General features: G+C 38.4%; 2 protein-coding genes across 7 annotated transcripts; both read right to left on the bottom strand.

Moving 5' to 3' along the window:
* Positions 1-2,961: 2,961 nt before the first annotated feature.
* daxx (death-domain associated protein) lies at positions 2,962-14,132 on the bottom strand. 6 transcript variants are annotated; one of them, XM_072675498.1, is made up of 12 exons: positions 13,886-14,132; positions 13,744-13,793; positions 12,993-13,204; positions 11,743-12,105; positions 10,411-10,542; positions 9,572-9,688; positions 8,703-8,934; positions 8,284-8,453; positions 6,546-6,738; positions 5,239-5,746; positions 4,600-4,729; positions 2,962-3,402 (listed from the first exon to the last, which is right to left on the bottom strand). In XM_072675498.1, exons 3-12 carry the CDS (start codon positions 13,191-13,193, stop codon positions 3,343-3,345), a joined length of 2,106 nt encoding a protein of 701 aa, XP_072531599.1. In that variant the 5' UTR covers positions 13,194-13,204; positions 13,744-13,793; positions 13,886-14,132; the 3' UTR covers positions 2,962-3,342. The 6 variants fall into 6 exon arrangements, with proteins under 6 accessions (XP_072531599.1, XP_072531600.1, XP_072531597.1 ...); XM_072675499.1 differs by lacking the exon at positions 13,744-13,793 and having other exon boundaries at positions 13,855-14,132; XM_072675496.1 differs by lacking the exon at positions 13,886-14,132 and having other exon boundaries at positions 13,744-13,845.
* A 256-nt stretch (positions 14,133-14,388) lies between these two features.
* On the bottom strand, positions 14,389-18,087 carry tapbp.1 (TAP binding protein (tapasin), tandem duplicate 1). The gene is made up of 8 exons (XM_072674650.1): positions 17,914-18,087; positions 17,422-17,604; positions 16,885-17,133; positions 16,083-16,442; positions 15,629-15,952; positions 15,363-15,464; positions 14,881-14,900; positions 14,389-14,760 (listed from the first exon to the last, which is right to left on the bottom strand). The coding sequence occupies exons 1-8, from the start codon at positions 18,059-18,061 to the stop codon at positions 14,749-14,751; spliced, it is 1,398 nt and encodes a 465-aa protein (XP_072530751.1). The 5' UTR covers positions 18,062-18,087; the 3' UTR covers positions 14,389-14,748.
* Between the last annotated feature and the right edge of the window lie 241 nt (positions 18,088-18,328).

Raw genomic sequence — 18,328 nt, 5'->3', positions numbered from 1 at the left:
CAACCCAAAACATACAGCCAAGGAAACAAAGGAGTGGCTCCATAAAAAGCATATTAAGGTCATGGAATGGCCTAGCTAGTCTCCTGACCTCAATCCCATAGAAAATCTATGGAAAGAGCTGAAGCTTTGCGTTTCCAAATGCACGGCTAAAAACTGTATGCAATCAAATGATCAGAGTAATTTTACTTCAACAAAAGCAGTATGAACTCTTTCCCAGTACCACTTGTTATATTAGTTGCGTTGAGCTATTTGAATTGTTCTTGTTTGATTGGTTTATTGTAAACAGCTGAAAGTTTGTCAGTTTTGCTAATTTGCTAATGGGGAAGATTTGAATTTTGATTGCAACTGTATATACATACCTATTTACATAAATACACACAGTAGAGCATCTAAAGAAATTCAATAATTCAAAAAAGGAAACTTAATCTAAATTTATTACATGTATTGCAACTTATTTCAAGACTTTGTTAAACTTGTAAACAGTATTGGCATATACACAATAAATCAGAAATTGAGTATCATTTTTAAAATTAATATTTCATAGGACTAAACTGAAATAGATGTACAATACAGAAATCTACATGATTACATGGGTATAAATAAACATATTCACACTGAAAGCCAATTTAATTCAATAAAAATGCTATAAAAATTAGCCAATGAAAATCAGACATAAAAAATCCAGGAAATCACATTTTTAAATAATTTATTTGGAAATTATGGTGGAAGTATTTGGTTAATAACAAAAGTTCTATGGTTCGAATCAGTACTTTGTAACATGACCTTTGTTGGCAATGGCAGAGGTCAAACGTTTCCTGTAAGTCTGTATTTTGGCCCATTCCTCCATTCAGATCTCCTCTAGAGCAGTGATGTTTTGGGGCTGTTGCTGGGCAACACAGACTTTCAACTCCCTCCACACATTTTGCATGGAGTTGAGGTCTGGAGACAGGCTAGGCCACTCCAGGACCTCTAAATGCTTTTTACAGAGCCACTCCTTTGTTGCCTGAGCAGTGTGTTTGGGATCATGGTCATGCTGGAAGACCCAGCCACATTCCATCTGTTCCATCTCATTGATGGAAGGAGGTTTTGGCTTAAAATCTCACTATATATGGCCCTGTTCATTCTTTCCTTAACACAGATCAGTTGTCTTGTCCCCTTTGCAGAAAAACAGCCCCAAATCATGATGTTACCACCCCATGCTTCACAGTAGGTATGGTGTTCTTGGGATGCAACTCAGTATTCTTCTTCCTCCAAACACGAGTTGAGTTTTTACCAAAAAAAAATTATTTTGGTTTCATCTGACCACATGATATTTTCCCAGTCCTTTTCTGAATCATCCATATACTCTCTGGCAAACTTCAGATGGGTCTGGACATGCCTGGCACTGCAGGATTTGAGTCCCTCTCAGCGTAGTGCGTTACTGATGGTAACCAGATCGAGGGAGATTAGCAATGGTCTTGCATGTCTTCCATTTTCTTACAATTGCTCCCACAGTTTATTTATTCACACCAACCTGCTTGCCTATTGTAGATTCACTCTTCCCAGCCTGGTGCAGGCTGTGAGAGCCAGAAATCTTGCTTGTTTGTGGGTGACCAAATACTTATTTTCCACCATAATTTACAAATAAATTCTTTAAAAATCATACAATGTGATTTCCGAGTTGCACAGTTAGCTTGATTTTTGAGTACTCCTTCTACTCCTCAAAACTAACGTGTATTTATTGATAAGCTAAGAGATACAGAAGCGGCATCTGAAGTGAAAGAAGCATGTGGACTGAGGCAACAGAGTAATGTATTTTAAGGTAAAAATGCTACAAAAATGTTATACTGAACTTGTTCTTCATGGAACAGAAACAATACAGTACACATAGACAAAGAGCAAAGAAGTGTGCAAACATGGACTGGGCTTTGCTGTGCTTCATGGCAAGCCTCTCGAAACACTTCATAAAGATGGGTGTAAGTGCAACAGCACAGTAGTCGCAGAGGCAGGACCCTGGACCCTGGACAGCACAGGAATGATGGTGGTGGTCTTGAAGTACCTAGGGACGACTGCGGTGCAGTGTTGACATTCGTAGAACATCTGCCAGCTGTTCAGCACATTCTCAGAGCACTCTACTGGATATGCAATCCTATCATGGGGCTTTTTTTGTGGGTTGACTCGGTGTGGAGTTCTTTGAACATCAGCTGTGGACATGGACAGTAAATGGTCTTTTGGCACCTCAGCATCCGTGGCTTCTGACTGAGCGTTTGAAGACAGTAACAAATGCACTTGCTGATGAAGCCAGTCACTGATTCTGTATACTACTGATCGAGTCACCTGAAGTCGCTGCCTACCTGAACACGCGCCAATCATGCTCAAAACTGTCCTAAAGCAGAGCAGAACACTTGCTTCTGGTCCAATTTGGTATGGTAATTTCATGAGCAGTCTGTATGCTAAAGTAAGCATCACTGAGATGTGATGTGAGTAGCCATAATGGGGGCAGGACTCAGCCCTGTATGTGCGAGGAATGTTTGTGTATACTTTCGGTGTCCCTTCACTCAGCCAGCAGCTTCTTACAACAGCGTGGATTATAGCAAGCCTAGCGTGTGCAGCTCTTCACACAGTCCGCCTGAAAGCAAAGATTTTGTCCAACTCATCTGTAGCACGATCTGGTGTTGGCAGACATTTGTGCTGGTTAAAAAAAGGCATGAGTTTAGGTATGTGTCTGGTTGTGACAGATATTAAACAATCAAAAAAAACAAACAAACAGCTTTTATGAAGCGTGCCACCCCACCAGAAGTAGAAAACCTAGTTAGTTATTTAATGCTAGTTTAGCTATGTTTTGGGGAAATTGCAAAGGATGCATACAACCTTGCTTCTAATCATTGTTGTTGCAAACAAGGCTTCCTATTTATTCTTATTTACCAGATGATTCACTTTCACAAATATGGAAGCAAAATATCAGTCAGGGTGTAGACAAAAAAAAAAAAATACAATTTTATTAAGTTTTTACAGGAACCAGCCAAAAATCTATTTTTATCCAATTATACAGGTTTTTACATCTAAATGTTCAATAGCTGCTAATGCTTTGAAAAAAGAATCCAAATAAAATAGTCTTTTACATTTAAAACATTACTAAAACCACACAGAAGACCCTGATTTTCCTGCTGTTGCACCTTGGCAGTCCTGTAACAGTATAAAAAGACACTGGTATGGTACATAAGTTAAGCTCAATGAAAAGGTGCTTTTCCATCAAGCTTTGTTTCTCTGCTCCAAAAATAGTTCACATTGACAGGCTGTGTACTGCAAAGAACAATGAAGAGGTATGTAGATGAATGTTCAACTCAACACAGCAGGTACAGTTCAGTCAGAATCAGAGAGAACTATCACTTCCTCTGGGTCGCACTGTGTCGCCACATTCACCTGTGGACAGAACAGTAAAATTTATTAACCTTGCTTTAGTTCCTGAATAAGTAAGTAGTTGTGTCTCGTTGTTTCCATAACAAACTAATTTTACTGGAGCTAATCTATGTTTTGAAGTGCACGGACTATTTTAAACAGTCTCTGTGTGTCTATATACAAAAAGATTTAGTAATAATAATAATAATAATAATAATCATCATCTAAAATCACATTTGATCAATTACTTTTGTATGATTTGGTATAAAGGCTACAATAATGATGGACAATGCTATACTTCTAGGTTAAATTTAAATGCACTGAGGCGAATGTAGATTTAACTGAAAATGCAAGCTCATTTAAACATCAAAATTCCATTTCAATGTCCATGTCCCAATAGGATTGATAATGTCAGCCTTGAAGTAGAGCTGACTAATTTTAACTAGAACATGCTTTTGTGACTACCCTGTTTGTTGCTTTGGATGGACAATTAGGCATTGGCAAATAATAAATAGTGATCACTTATTTTAATGAGTAAAAAAGTAAAAAAAAAAATTCTCTTGCTGGAGTGTGTCTGAGGCGTTTTAACCAGGTGTAATTCAAAAGGAAAAGATGTGGCAATTATGTTCTCATCCCCCTATTCATATCTGCTTTCAAACTCATTAAATAAACCATGAATCTTGTCCCTGTCAGCCTTTACACCAGCCTTTCCTGCATTCACCAATATTCAAATTATCTTGCTGGAATCAGAGAGAAGTGAAGTGCAAAATGTATCCAAAGTAGTGCAGTTGAGCTTGAGTGTGTGGACAGTACACAGAATATGCACAATTAAATCCCTGGCTGCAACCATCTGACAATTTGGGAACAACCTTGTTGCAAACTCGTCCCCTAAACCACAAGCATTAAAGAGTTGCAAACGGCTGTTCACTATGTATGTGCTGCTCGATTCACACCCAGACTCTCGTTGTTAGACGCAAACACAATGTACACAATTTCCTGCTCCCCTTTTTTGTCTTTTGATCCATTAAAGAGCACAAATTTCTCCGAAATTCCACTGCCTTCACTCAATTCAATGTAGTATTAGGAGTCATACACATGGACTCTTATTGCTGCAAATTTTTAGTGCAAAAACAATTTTTAAACATACTTAATGGCACTTGTTTCCCCCACTTCTTTTACATATCACTGGGAATTCTTGTCTAAATAAGCACACATACTTGCCTTGTTCTTTTTAGGAGGAGGTGTAGAGTGAGAGCTGCTGACAATGTTGTGAGTTGGTGTGTCAGCACGTGTGGAGTCTGCCCGTACAGGGCTGCAGGTCACTCCCATGTCCAGTGGAATATCACCATCGCTAAAGACAACAAGAAAATCCACAATCAACGACTTTTTAGCATAAACTATCAAATAAAACGTTAAAAATAGTTAATTTATCACATACAGGGTACAGTTAGCAGTCAAACGGTTTGATGATTGTCTAGTCACAAGACAACAAGATAAAACACAGGATGGTTAAAATATATTTTAAAAAATTAAACAACAAACTAACAAACTTTCTAAAGAATGGAAGTGTACCGCTGATGTGTAATATCTAAGAAAAGGATGAAGATATGGTTATGGGAGTGTTTAAAGTGCAGTGTGCAAAATGTTGTGCAACTACTGAGAAGGCTGAAGTTAAAAATTAAGAAGACAGGCTGCCACTGTGAATGGGAGATCAGAGTACTGTAAAGTTTTAGAGAGACTGTAATCATATTATATGTATTTTGTTTATAACTTAGACATGGCTGGTTTAAAATGGAAATAACAAGAGTTTATTCAAATAATAGATTTGTCTATTAACATTAAAGTGCTCCTCAGTTTTACCTTTCACTGTTCTGTCTGATGTTGCCATTTTGTACAGTCATGTGCTTTGTCTTTGATTCACGTTTTCTCTTCTTGCTGTTGCACGTTGTGTCAATTACATCAGGGCTGGGTGGTAAAGGACTGCAACTAGCGGACACTGTTATCAGGGGGCGTACACAGTTCTCATTTGTTGACACAATCTCTGTAAAGTCACTGATGCTTTCAGACACACACGCCAGATGATCGTGGGAAGCAGAATTGTTCTTATTAGACACAGGTCTCACAGCCCCTGATTGGCTGGGGCTCTCTGCAGAAGATGGACTATCGATAGAATGCTTGATGTCAAGCAATTTTTCAGTGGCAATATTCCCACATGCCTCACTGTCAGGCTGTAAGACGTCATCACCACACTCCACGTCATCTTCATCCTGTCCAGACAATCTGACTGATGGTGAGGACACATCATTAATCGGCTGTTCATCATCACAGTTGTTCAACTGTTCATCATCATCATCTTCATCATCATCATCTGAAATGCATCACAAATAATTCAATGAAACAATTCATAGACTTTGAGGATTTACACAATAAAATCATTTTTATACTACTGCAGATTAGTCAAACTGGTAGACTGTCCACTTCAGAACCAAATTGAATAATAATGCTAACTAGGGCCGTAACTGTAATTACATTCGATTTAGTGTACAATATATAGGCATAACATCAATAATTTTTTGCTGACTCAATATTGCCCATTACAAGAGGAGAGCCTATTTTCTTGAAACAGCAGCCTCTTTAATAGCAGACTCCTTAAAACTGTGATTTTATTTATGTAGAGATTTTATATTCTAGTTCCAATGTCTGAATATATGTAATAAAAAGGACATGGATGGCTTTTTAAAAGGGTGTGCATACACCCTTATGCAATTATTAATATATCAGTGGTGTAAAATGAAAATGATTGTGATAATAATAATTGAGATTTTAATATCTTAAGATGAGAAAACAAATAGTTACTGTGACCGGTCTAATGCCAACCTGCAGAGCTGTAGCCCAGAAGGAACCAAGTATGTCTCATTATAGCTGATCATAAACCTTTATTCCTTTAAAACTAATTCCAAGCTGGACAACAAGTATTATTTGCTTTGCAAGTTGATTGCACACTTCCCTCTATATTTTCAAGCCATGAAACTGCAGACACAAGCATCATTTGTTTCAATACTATGCAATATGTAGAACAAAATAATATATTGTTTTAGCAAAAGCATCAACACATGTACCATATCAAAGCATCATGTGCCAATATCAAAGTCACATCTATTTCTTACCTGGCCCCACTTGCGCCTCACTGGCCTGAATCTCTTCCTCAATATCAGGGTCCGAAGAATCCTCCTCCTCCTCCTCCTCCTCCTCCTCCTCCAGCTCCTCCTCCTCCAGCTCCTCCTCCTCCAGCTCCTCCTCCTCTTGTTCTTGTTTTTGCACATCATCCTTCTCCTCCTCCTTTGCTTTTGCTGCAAACTGCTGGTCATGTTTTTATGGAGGTAAAAGTAGTTTAGCTCTACTACACAAGCATCAAAGACTCATCAACCACTCAGGAAACAAACCTTGTATGTAGTTTGTTGTCAAATTATTAATAGTACAGGGTGGGCCAGTTATATGAATACACCTAAGTAAAATGGGAATGGTTGGTGATCTTAACTTCCTGTTTGTGGCATATTAGTATATGGGAGGGGGAAAACATTTCAAGATGGGTGGTGACCATGGTGGCCATTTTGAAGTCGGCCATTTTGGATCCAACTTTAGTTTTTTCAATGGGAAGAGGGTCATGTGACACATCAAACTCACAAATTTCACAAGAGTTATTTACAAGCTTCTCTTTGTTTACAGCCATTGACATGTCGCAGAGGTTAACACGCGAGGAGCGGATAGAAATTGTGTTGATGTCTGGTGAACGCAGTACCCGGGTCATTGCAGCAGATTTCAATGCAAGACACCCTACGAGACCACCCATCTCCCATACTACAGTTAGCAAACTGCTTGCCAGGTTTCGTGAAACTGGTTCAGTGTTGGATTTGCCAAAATGTGGACGCATGAAAACTGTCACTAATGAAGAAACATCAGTGGCTGTCCTAGCTTCATTCAGCAAGAGCCCACAGCGTAGCACTCGCCGCATGTCACTGGAGAGTGGCATCAGTCGAACATCCCTTGGTGAAGTTAACAAACAAAACCACCACTACTGGTCTGACACTAACCCACATTGGATAGATCCCTCCAAGACTGTTGGAACACAAATTGATGGTATGGTGTGGTATATGGGGTACAAAGATAGTGGGGCCATTCTTCATCAATGGAAACCTTAAGGCCACTGGATATTTGAAATTGCTGCATGATGATGCGTTTTCCTCTTTATGCACTGAAACTGGCACGTTCCCTGAGTTTTTCCAGCAAGATGGTGCACCACCATGTTATGGGTGTCAGGTCCTAGATGAACAGTTTCCTGGAATGTGGACTGGTCGTCATGGGCCAGTTGAATGGCCCCCAAGGTCTCCCGATCTGACCCCCTTAGACTTTTATCTTTGGGGTCATCTGAAGGCAATTGTCTATGCTGTGAAGATACGAGATGTGCAGCACCTGAAACTACGGATACTGGAAGCCTGTGCTAGCATTTCTTCTGTGGTGTTGCTATCAGTGTGTGAAGAGTGGGAGAAGAGGGTTGCATTGACAATCCAACACAATGGGCAGCACTTTGAACACATTTTATAAGTGGTCAGAAACTTGTAAATAACTCATGAAAGTATAAAGTTACGCTAAAACCAAGCACACCATTGTTTTTCTTGTTTTCTTCTCTTCTCAATAAGTTTGATGTGTCACATGACCCTCTTGCCATTGAAAAAACTAAAGTTGGATCCAAAATGGCCACAAACAGGAAGTTAATATCACCAACCATTCCCATTTTATTTAGGTGTATCCTTATAAATGGCCCACCCTGTACAATAACACCATACTTGGTTTGTGTGTAAAGAGAGGAAATGAGTAACACATCCATAGTCCCCGTTTTGCCCTTACCTCTTTCTTCTGTCTCTCTCTCTCCTGACGTTTCTGCCTCTCTTCTTCTTCTGTGTCATCCTGTTTATAGGCATATTTGTTGATGACCTCTTCCAGGCTGGTGAGAGCCAATTCCCTGTTGGAGCGAAGCTTCTGTGACAATGTTTGGTCACAGAGAGCAGGGTCTGAGGCTGGAAAAATAAGAGACAATAATGAGTTGAGCACTGTCTGATAGGAAGCTGCCAAGATTTTTTAATGTACCAATCAGGCTGCAACATTTCTTACTGTATCACATCTTATAATTGGTACAGCAGAATATTAAGTACCTATATGGTTAATGTCTTCTGCCTTTCTTTCATTCTGCCTTTTAAGTGTTGTCCAAACAGTTCAATCTAAACACATTTCATCTACACTAGTTACTAATGACAAACTTTAATTACTGGGCTTATAAGGGTCCGTTAGGTGGGATCCAAAGTTGTAGACCATGTCGAGGTGCCGCCTTTCTTGCAGTCTGTTCCCAGTCTCACGAAATGCCTCTTGCGCAATTTGCATCTGTTGCTTGCGGCTGAGCAACAGATTGTAGCGCTCATTAGCACGCTTCACCACTTGTAGGATATCAGTATAGTCTGGTGGATTCTGCTGGGTCTCTGGCTTGTTTATAAAGCGCTCAATCTGAGCAAAAAAAAAAAAAGGGGGGGGGGGGTTCACAGACATGAAAACAACAAATAATTTATATACAAACGATAATAAGTTGTAAAATATTCACATGTAAATGTATTACTTATCTATTTATTCTTATTATTGCATCACATATTTTTTAGCCAACTATCCAAGTGTCTTAATTCCTGTCCTGGAGACTGGAATTTTGCATGATTTTCCTGCCCCAATACAATTAATTTCAGAAAAGAGCTGATAGACAAACACAAAACCAGAGATGTTTTATGTTCAGTTGGGTCAATACCAATTTCAGTATGATCACCCAATCAAGGGCAGAGCTGGATGCTGCATTAAAAGTTTCCAAGCAAACTTTGTAATGCATCATCGGTTCTGTAATGTTTTGTGTTCCTCACCGCAGAGGAAGCGGATTTCAACACTGGATTTTAACACTGGATTTTGCAGCCATGAATGAGGTCCGTATTACCATCTGGTGGTTAAATGAAGAACTGCAGTGTGCTGTGACATCACACAAAGGCTGCAGCAACTTATGATTTGACCAGTACACTGCCAAATGATCCTTTCATCGCTACACAATACCATATTGTGCAAATGGGTCTTCAAATACTGTAAAACTAAGCACAATAAGTAATACCTTCTTGTTGACCTCTGGGTACCGTGTGCCACTGTATGAGATCCTTTGTTCTATTACTCGTCCAGTCAGCGTGGTGCAGCCTTTCAGCTCACACAGCTTATCATAAATCTTCATCATCTGCAAAAAAAAAAAAAAAGTGTAAAAAGACTCACAAAGTTGGATACTACAGTAATCTACAGTCTTTAGCATGTATTTAGTAGTAGTAGTGCAAAAACAGTTGTGAAGAAATCACCACAACGTGTGGGACTTTTTCTCTCCGTAAGCTGATGGCGACCAAGCTGGCATGCTGAGTGATTAAAATTGGCACCTTAAATATGCCTGCAGGACATCTTTTCAATGCTGACTAGGTTTACCTTGACTCCAGTAACTTATTCTTTCCTAACAGTACCTACAGTGCTGTGAAAAAGTATTTTCCTGTATCTGTATCCCATTATCTTCTACTTTTGTTTAACTGTTACACCCCCCTCAACAAATACTCTGCATGATGCTAGAGAGTACAGGTGATGTAACAGCTGACACAACAGAACTATCACTTAGTGCTATCCTTTATGTGCATTTAGTTGTCCAATGACTTTGCATCAGTTTAAAAATATGTTGACTGAAGCATATGCCATTACTAAAATTTTCTTTAAAAAAACAAACAAACAAAAAAACACATTAAACGGTACAGATAGTTTCTAGTTTCTCAAACATGCTGCACATGGATGGAACATTGGAACTACAAATCAAACACACTGGCAGGCCAGTAAGGGAAGGTAGAGTCATCAGCTTTAGCCAACAGTAATGTTATTCATTTATTATTTTAGTGATTGATTTAGAATGACAACAACAACACTTGCTTTCCGTTTGAGTTTGTGCTCCTGCAAGTAACTGGAGTCCTCCTTCTCCAGATCATCCAAACTCAAGTCCCTCTCCTGCAGCCGTTTGATCTCATCATTATATACCTTCAGCAGGTTCTCCAGATATGCTATCTGAGAGTAAGGAGAAAGAGAAAGATAAAGAGATAGGGAGAGAGAGAGAGCGAGAGAGAGAGAGCAAGAGAGAGAGAGCAAGAGAGTCTAAACTCTATGTTCAAGTCTAAAAATGTTCTAAATACAATTAATATTTGGAACAAATATCATCCATACAAATATCATCCAAAACGTTATTGCAATGAACTTTAAAATAATTAAACATTATTAAACATTATTAATTTAAAACATTATTAAATATTTTTCTTAGTGTGTATTCTTTTGAAAAGGCTCCGAGATATGCTTTAGTTGTGTCAAACACCTGTTATATGTTGACATGGAATAATTCTGTACCATCAGTGGTTTCTCTAGTTCACATACTTAACAATTAGATTCACTTGTTATTCTTTATTTTCTCCCCTCTTAAGCATTTACTAGGGGTGTAAGAAAATATCAGGATCACAGTATTATTAATTAACAATTATTAACAATATATGTTGCAATACTATATCAATTGTCAAAAACATTTTATTTTATTTAATACTTTATTAAATAGTGCTGTGTTTAAACCCTGACTGCTAAAAGTGTTTTACTCTTCTTTTTCTTTTCGTACTCTTAGATCTGTTATGATTGCATAAAACCTAAATTTTAATTTACTCAGTTTTAATGCATATGATGGTGTTTCTTATATTGACAGTTTTCCTAAATTTTGATAATTAATTTTTAAAATCACAATACATCACATCATCATAAGCCAAGTTCTAACATTTACAAATTACCCTTACATAAGAATATTTTGTAACATTGGCTGCATATGAAAGCTCTTCTGCTAAATAGCATTTTGAGAACAAAATACCTTTCTGTACAAGAAAAGCAAGAAGTACATTTATATCAGACCTCAATCTACTTCTGTGTTTTATGCATAAAACTTTTGGAGACAAACAAAACAAAAAAATAAAATCCTTCTTATAAAATTGCACAAATACAGTGCAGAGGTAGCCGAGTGGTTTGAGCAAGGGTTTGATGCCTAGGTCCCCTAAGCTGCCAGTATTATAAACTACAATTAGTAAGCATAAGCAAGGCCCTTAACCTCTCTGCTCCAGGAGCACTGTAGCATGGCAGACCCATACACTCTGATCCCCGTTCATTGTACTTAACAGCATTCATAAAAGCATATTATTATTATTATTATCACAACCAGATAAAGAATTTTATCTATACCTGTCTCCTCGAAGCTTTTTTAGTTTTTTTCCCTTCTTCCTCCTCCTCAGGCTGCTTAGATGTAGATGGGTCCTTTTCCTCTATATTCCCATTCCCTTTTTTGTCATTGCTCTCTCTCTTGGGACTGGAAGGCTGGATGAGAGCCCTTCTCTTGGTTGAATGCTGCTTAAGAAGGGTGCAGAGTTCATTGATGTAAACAAATGTTTTGGTGGTGTTGGCCTGGGCACGTGTCAGACAGCGACCCAAAGCGTTCCGGAACTCTACTGACATCAAGAAGTCAGGCAAGGCCTTTGAGTATTTTGTCTGCAGGAAGGTCACAACCTCTGGATGCTTCTGTGTGTGCACCATACAGTGCTCCAAGAACTATGTAGAGAGATGAGACACATGATTGTATAGACATATTTAGAGATGTTATCTATCATAAGCCTGAACATTCTAATCACAGCACAGAGACCCTGCCTTACCTTGATCCAGTCAGTTGTTTTTAGGAATAGGACTTTACTGTTCTGCTTTATCACTGGGGATAAATACAATACCCATAACTGTCATTTATATCACACAGGGTGCCACTCACTAACAACTATATGTGATCCAGAAATATTTTTTTATTCTAGGCATAAATAATGGTTCTTTTAGTGGCTTATGCTTCAGTGCCGCAAAAGCTTATGAAAACTGATTTTAACAACAGTGCACCAGTTTTGCTCACTCTTCATCTCATACTGTTGATTACAGAATGAACGCAGAAAGTTTTTTCTGGTCACTTTTGCTATTCACTTGCTCACTGGGGCTTTGACATGGATCTCTTTAAATCTGCTTTTGGACTGTTAAAAAAGCTATATAAATAATCAACTGATTGGTTTATTTACAATTTACTCAGCCCACAATTATTATTTTTTTCTACATATCAGGTTCACAATATCATGAGAAACAAACAAACAAAAACCACCACCACCTAGGCAGTGAGCTGGCAGTGCAATACACAACAAAGAACACACTGGTGTGGGTTAGAGATAGATGTAGTTATCTTAAAATACAAACTACCTAACAGTATTACCTCACACATTACCTACCAATTACCTCAGGAGTTGTTTTTACTTGTAATTACTAAGAAAAACAAATGCACAAAGCTAAAGCCTCAGATGATTCAAGATGACTACCTGGTACAGGCCTTAATTTATCAAGCTTATCAAAGAATTAATCTTGCTCTTCTATTAAAAAGGGGAAAAAACTACAACAACAAAAACACGTACCTCTCCAAACAGCTTTTCATTTTCTAACTTCAGGACATGACCTTCCTTCTTGGCAGTACTGAAAGGTGATTGTGTGATGTGTGTTGACTTTGACAGTTGGACGTTAGACTGACTTGACACACGAGATGTTTTAAGACGTAATGTAGATGCGGAAGGTTCTTCAGTTTCATCATCATCAAGGATCACAATGCTGTCCATCATCTTCGTGACACCTGTCATAATTGAGGATATGAATGAATACGTTAAGAAATGTAAAAGGTAGCTAGCTTAAGAAAAATAGCATCAGAACATGGTTCAAAATAAAAAGTAGTTAGTGCTACATACTCTACGTACATACAATGTACGCTAGTAATATATGAACACCAAACACTTATTTTCCTATTTCTTGCCCAAAGTCCTTAACAACTTAATATTATAACACGAAGCATATTTTCTCTCCTTCACCTATTAGCTAGCTAGCTAGCTAGCTAGCCAGCTACACTGCATAACAAAAAAAAAAACACAAAAGGGAATCAATTGTGGTAGCACTAGTACTCTTAACGTTAGTCTTGTGTAAAGTTAATACACTTAATACGCATCTAGTACCCAAGTAGTCCTAACTCTTGAACAAGAATATTAACCTGTAAACTGGTACGATAAGCTTCCGTGTTGTAGTTAGCTCGCTAACTAGCTAGCTAGCTAACATGCAAGCTTACTGGCTTTTTTAAACGTTTCCACTTCATGTTACTTGCAGTTAATAACTAATCAGTACCTTATACTGTTAGCAGCCTTTATGTTGTATTAGGCCATCCAATCAGTCACCTGTAACCATAAACACATGTTATCCTTACATGAAACATCTTGAAACAAAAAGGTAACTTACGCGCTCGACTCTGCTGAATTTAATAACTCACAAGGTTGCCAGTTCTTTGTGACAAATCCCGCCGCAAAGAAAGAGTCTCAAATACGAGCTACATAAACAGCGCACTACCAGAGATTATTTACGACATAGTGCTCCTAATTCTTCCTATTTTGATAAGTTTGATTGTTTCGTACAGCTTCACCCTAAGAAGACACTCGCATTTTACATTTATGTAGAAATGTTTTTATCATGGCAACACTAAACACTCGAGCTACTGGATTCGGTGTATTCCAGTCGTCTCCTAAATGATTGGTAGCACAATTTTCTTCTTCGGTTTCCCCCCCCCGAATGTAGTGTAATCTGGTGCTCACTATCGCCACCTGGAACGAACTGAGTAACATTTCAAATAATACAAGTGTGTTGCTGTGATACTGATTAAACTGAAACGTGATTTTAGTAGATGATACAGAGTTTATTGTCTCTGTACCTCTGTAATTCCTTGACTACATTTGTCATTGTTATAAAATAGCATAGAAGCAAGAAAAACACCAACAATTACACCAATGTTGACTTTTTTATTGTGAATTTGTGCATCAGCCACTACATACAAGGTTAATTTTATATATATTACCAAACACATCTAAGTCAAAAAAAAAAAAATAAAGAAAACATAAAACTTGAACATACATACAAGTACTTCCATAATAAAAGTTGTCTAAAAATACAGCATATCTAATTTTGAATGTGAGGTTATTCCACAGTCTGGGTGATCTTATCCAAAAGCTCGGGAAAAAAAACAAGCAAAAATGTGTATATCCTTTTTTATGGGATTTGTTTTGCAAATGTGGCTTCTACAGCACATGCAGACATATACAGTCTAATCAGGACACCAGGAAGATCTTTCAGGCAATGCAGTCACTTGTCCTTCTAAACAATAAAAAAAAAAACCTGTAAGCATGTATGTTTGTTTCATACACATCAGTCATAAATGTTCTAGTGTACTGGTCTAGGAATTAACAAATTATGTATAAAGGAATCAGGAATTACCTTGTCTTCTGAGTCTGGTCCTTTGGTATTTATTGATTGTTACAGGAATAAAAAATAATAATTAACATCATATAGTTTACACAGTACCCTCAAATAATCAAATGCATTTTAATAAATGATGTATGGGGAAAATATGCAAGTCCCTTGGAGTATATAGTACATTGATCCAGCACAATAGGAATGCCCATTCTGCTTTGCAAAATTCTCTCATTTAATAGGTTATGTATTTTGTGATGTCTTGCCTGAATCATTGAGGAATTTCTTACTTAAACTTCATTTATTGATATGTTAATGACTGCAAGTCATTCAGGCCCTAAGGCTGCAAACCACACTACTGTAGTTTCTTTGTGCTGGAAGTCAAAAGTAATCTTGGATCAAAAGGGATAAAAAGTTGTGTTTGCCTAAATATGCTTATAGCCTAAGTCAAGCTGATGTTATTTCTCTAAAAATTCAAGTCCAAAATGCACCACCATGCAGCTTACCCAAAGATCTGAAGGTCCAGAAAAAAACCTTTATTACACCATAAAGCACAAGGGCTACAGCAACCATTGCCATAGAGTCCTCGATGGAAGGAGCGCCAACACCTAAATAAACAAAAAATATATTTCAGAGTCATTACTTGCTTCTGGCAAATATATCAGTTTAACAATAAAATAATCTGTACAATAACCATGACAAACAACAGTAACAATGTGCAAGCAGATTTTTACCCAGCAATAACAGCTAGCACAAAGGTATCCTCACTCACCAATGATATTCAGTGTCACACTAGCTCGTCGAGATCCTCCTTGGTGATTGGCTACGCAGCTGATTTCACCACCACGACCAAGGCCAAGCTTGGTTGAGTCCAGCTCTATACGAGTACTTTGGCTGTAAGTACCATCAGTTGCCTGCCTGTGTCCTGTCACACTGCCTTGTCCAAGGGATCGCTTCTTCCCATCCACTCCTGTGAGCTCCCAGCCAAGGTCAAGAGAAAGAGGCGCGAAACCAGAAGCCTCACACTGAACTGACACCACCTGCCCAGGCACGAAGATGGGAAGAGGGGATGGGTAGATGCCAAGTGATGGAGGCTCTGAGACATAAGAGAAATGGGGGGCAGAAAGACAATGCCAAGAGGAATAAAATTAATCTATTAGTGAGTAAGTCAGTAAGACAGTGACAATATAATATATATAATTAACCAAGTGTTACACAACCCTTACCAACTATCTCCAAGTCCATGGCCACCTGAGCCAAAAGGTGTGGAAGATATATGGTGCAGATGTAAGTCCCGGAGTGCCTTACTTGGGCCTCTTCCAGTTTAAGTGAAGCATTTCCTGATTCATAAAGAGCAGCAATGTCCAAATCACTACCTGTCTCTGTTGTTTCAGCAAAGCGATCACTCTTGCCATCATAGGCCAATACCAGTCTCCCTTCACCCCTGAACTGGTAGCGCCACTCCACAGCAAAACCAGAGCCATGGAGTGGTGAGGATGGGTCTACCCAGAACCCACAGTCAAGAAGAACTGGCTCCCCAAGTCTAGAGGAGATTGAGGCCGTTTTACTGGAGACACTGAGAATCACTGAGCAAGAAAGAAGAGAAAAAAAGCCATTAAACTTTAAACTCCACAGCTTCTCTGTTACGTCACATACAATAACAGCTGATTGGTTCCACACATTGTGTGCTAGTACAGAAAAGCAGCACATCTCTCCATGATTCGCCACACTGTAAGTCTCCTGATAAATATAATGTGCATCATTGGGCTGTACAGATATACAGGGCTAAACATAACTGCTCTCATCTGATCTCATCTGATCAGTGCAGTTCAATGAAAATACATGTTTAGGTGTCTTCATAATTTTTAAATATAAAACATAAATTACTTGGAATAAACTCAACATTTCTGCCCTCTCCTTTAAAGTCATCATTATGGAAATGCATATTTTTTTATTGGACAGTCATCTGCATACCAGTCTCTCAATATGCAAGGAGTGTGAATATGCAAATTTGCAAACCCATATTACCATTTGGTTCCTTAGAAGCTGATGAAGCTTGCATCACATTTGACAGTGTTAGCTGTCCATCGATACCCTGTGCTGCCACAGAAAACCAATCAGCATCCAGGTATGTGGGACTTTGGGCTGTCTCGGTAAGTGCTGCCGCCCATTTGACAAAAGATGCTTGAGGAGTGAGCGGGTTTATCTCACATTGAGGTCTGGTAAGAGAGCCTTCAGGTGGATGGAGTGCAGAGTTGCAGAAAGTGGCAGCAGGATCTGGCAGCAGGAAAATTCAGTTAATGTAAAATAGTTTGCTGAAAAATTACAACATATGCTAAATAGTTTTATTTATTTTTTTATAATACATTTACAACCTATTAAATAATACCTACTTACTCTCCAGTGTTTCAGGAATGACAAATGACAAATTCTGAACCATGTTAAATTTTGAACCAAGATTACAATTGTCACCAGTATTTCATTAACAAAGATCTGCAAAAGAATTACCTATCTTACTTGGTTTTATCTTTTAATGGGTTTGTTTGAATCTAACTATATACTAACCAGTCACATAGTAAATTCTGGAGAAGTCAATGTCTGATGGAGGTTTCTGCTGGAGTTTTTCACTATCTGGGTCTGTTCTGATGTAGATGAGGGATTTCTCCTGGCTCATTGCAGCTGAAAAGCCCCCACCACGGCCTGGCTTCTCTTGCACAAACCAGCACTCCAGCACCGAGCACCCTGAGGCTGTCACCAAATAACAAAATTGTCTTTTAGGCAGATACCTTGTGTGGTCCTTTGCATGTTAAAGCTTAAATTAATGTACACACTCTGTCACGTACATTTGTATTATTGTAAAAGTAAAAGAGGAAGGTAGATTACTGTAAACTAGGCTTACACTCTTGATCTTCTGATATGCCTGAACCTAAAAGTTATTTATCACACATCTCAGTAGCTCGTGATTGTATTTCCTGCTAAACAAGTATTTGTCATTAGTAACGTTACGCTCTAGTTTATATTCTGTGCAGAGCAGCTACTGTGCGTGGTTTTACTTACCACTGATGAACAACGTAAAGGCGATTATAGAAATCGTGTAAACTGAACTGTTATACATGTTGCCTGTATAATTACAGTACCCGTTTGGCTTTTCGAGTAGTAGTAGAAAAACTGAAAATGCCTCGAACGAATCCCAGACAACAATCATTTCACTTTCGCTTATGAACGTGGACTGCGCATGCGCTTGGTAAGTTGCCCTCCTCAGACCAGTTTCGCCATTTTTATTATAACTGCATGGACTAGCGAGATTTTTGTAAAGACTGTATATTTTCAAGTTGTTTGTAAATTGTTTTGGCAGATGCTGTTAAACAACGCCCAAGAACTGCTGTGATCAAAATATTCTCTTCCCCTAACGTCCACTTGACACTGAACACAGGGTGGCGCTCCAAGCCAACTGTTTCTAGGTACCCCAATT

This window comes from Salminus brasiliensis, chromosome 3 (assembly GCF_030463535.1).
Source record: "Salminus brasiliensis chromosome 3, fSalBra1.hap2, whole genome shotgun sequence".
Classification (NCBI taxonomy): domain Eukaryota; kingdom Metazoa; phylum Chordata; class Actinopteri; order Characiformes; family Bryconidae; genus Salminus; species Salminus brasiliensis.
Note: the sequence above shows the minus strand (reverse complement) of the source record. Positions and strands in the feature narration are given on the sequence as shown.

Coding starts and splice junctions, on each gene's coding strand:
- daxx (XM_072675494.1), bottom strand. CDS start 13,211: ATGACAGGTGTCACGAAGATGATGGACAGCATTGTGATCCTTGATGAT. Junction 8,454..8,702: donor AACGGACCCTTATAAGCCCA/GTAATTAAAGTT, acceptor TTATTTTTCCAG/CCTCAGACCCTGCTCTCTGT. Junction 6,739..8,283: donor GAGAGAGACAGAAGAAAGAG/GTAAGGGCAAAA, acceptor AAACATGACCAG/CAGTTTGCAGCAAAAGCAAA.
- tapbp.1 (XM_072674650.1), bottom strand. CDS start 18,061: ATGATTGTTGTCTGGGATTCGTTCGAGGCATTTTCAGTTTTTCTACTA. Junction 16,443..16,884: donor AGCTTCTAAGGAACCAAATG/GTAATATGGGTT, acceptor TTTCTTGCTCAG/TGATTCTCAGTGTCTCCAGT. Junction 15,953..16,082: donor CATGGACTTGGAGATAGTTG/GTAAGGGTTGTG, acceptor CTTATGTCTCAG/AGCCTCCATCACTTGGCATC.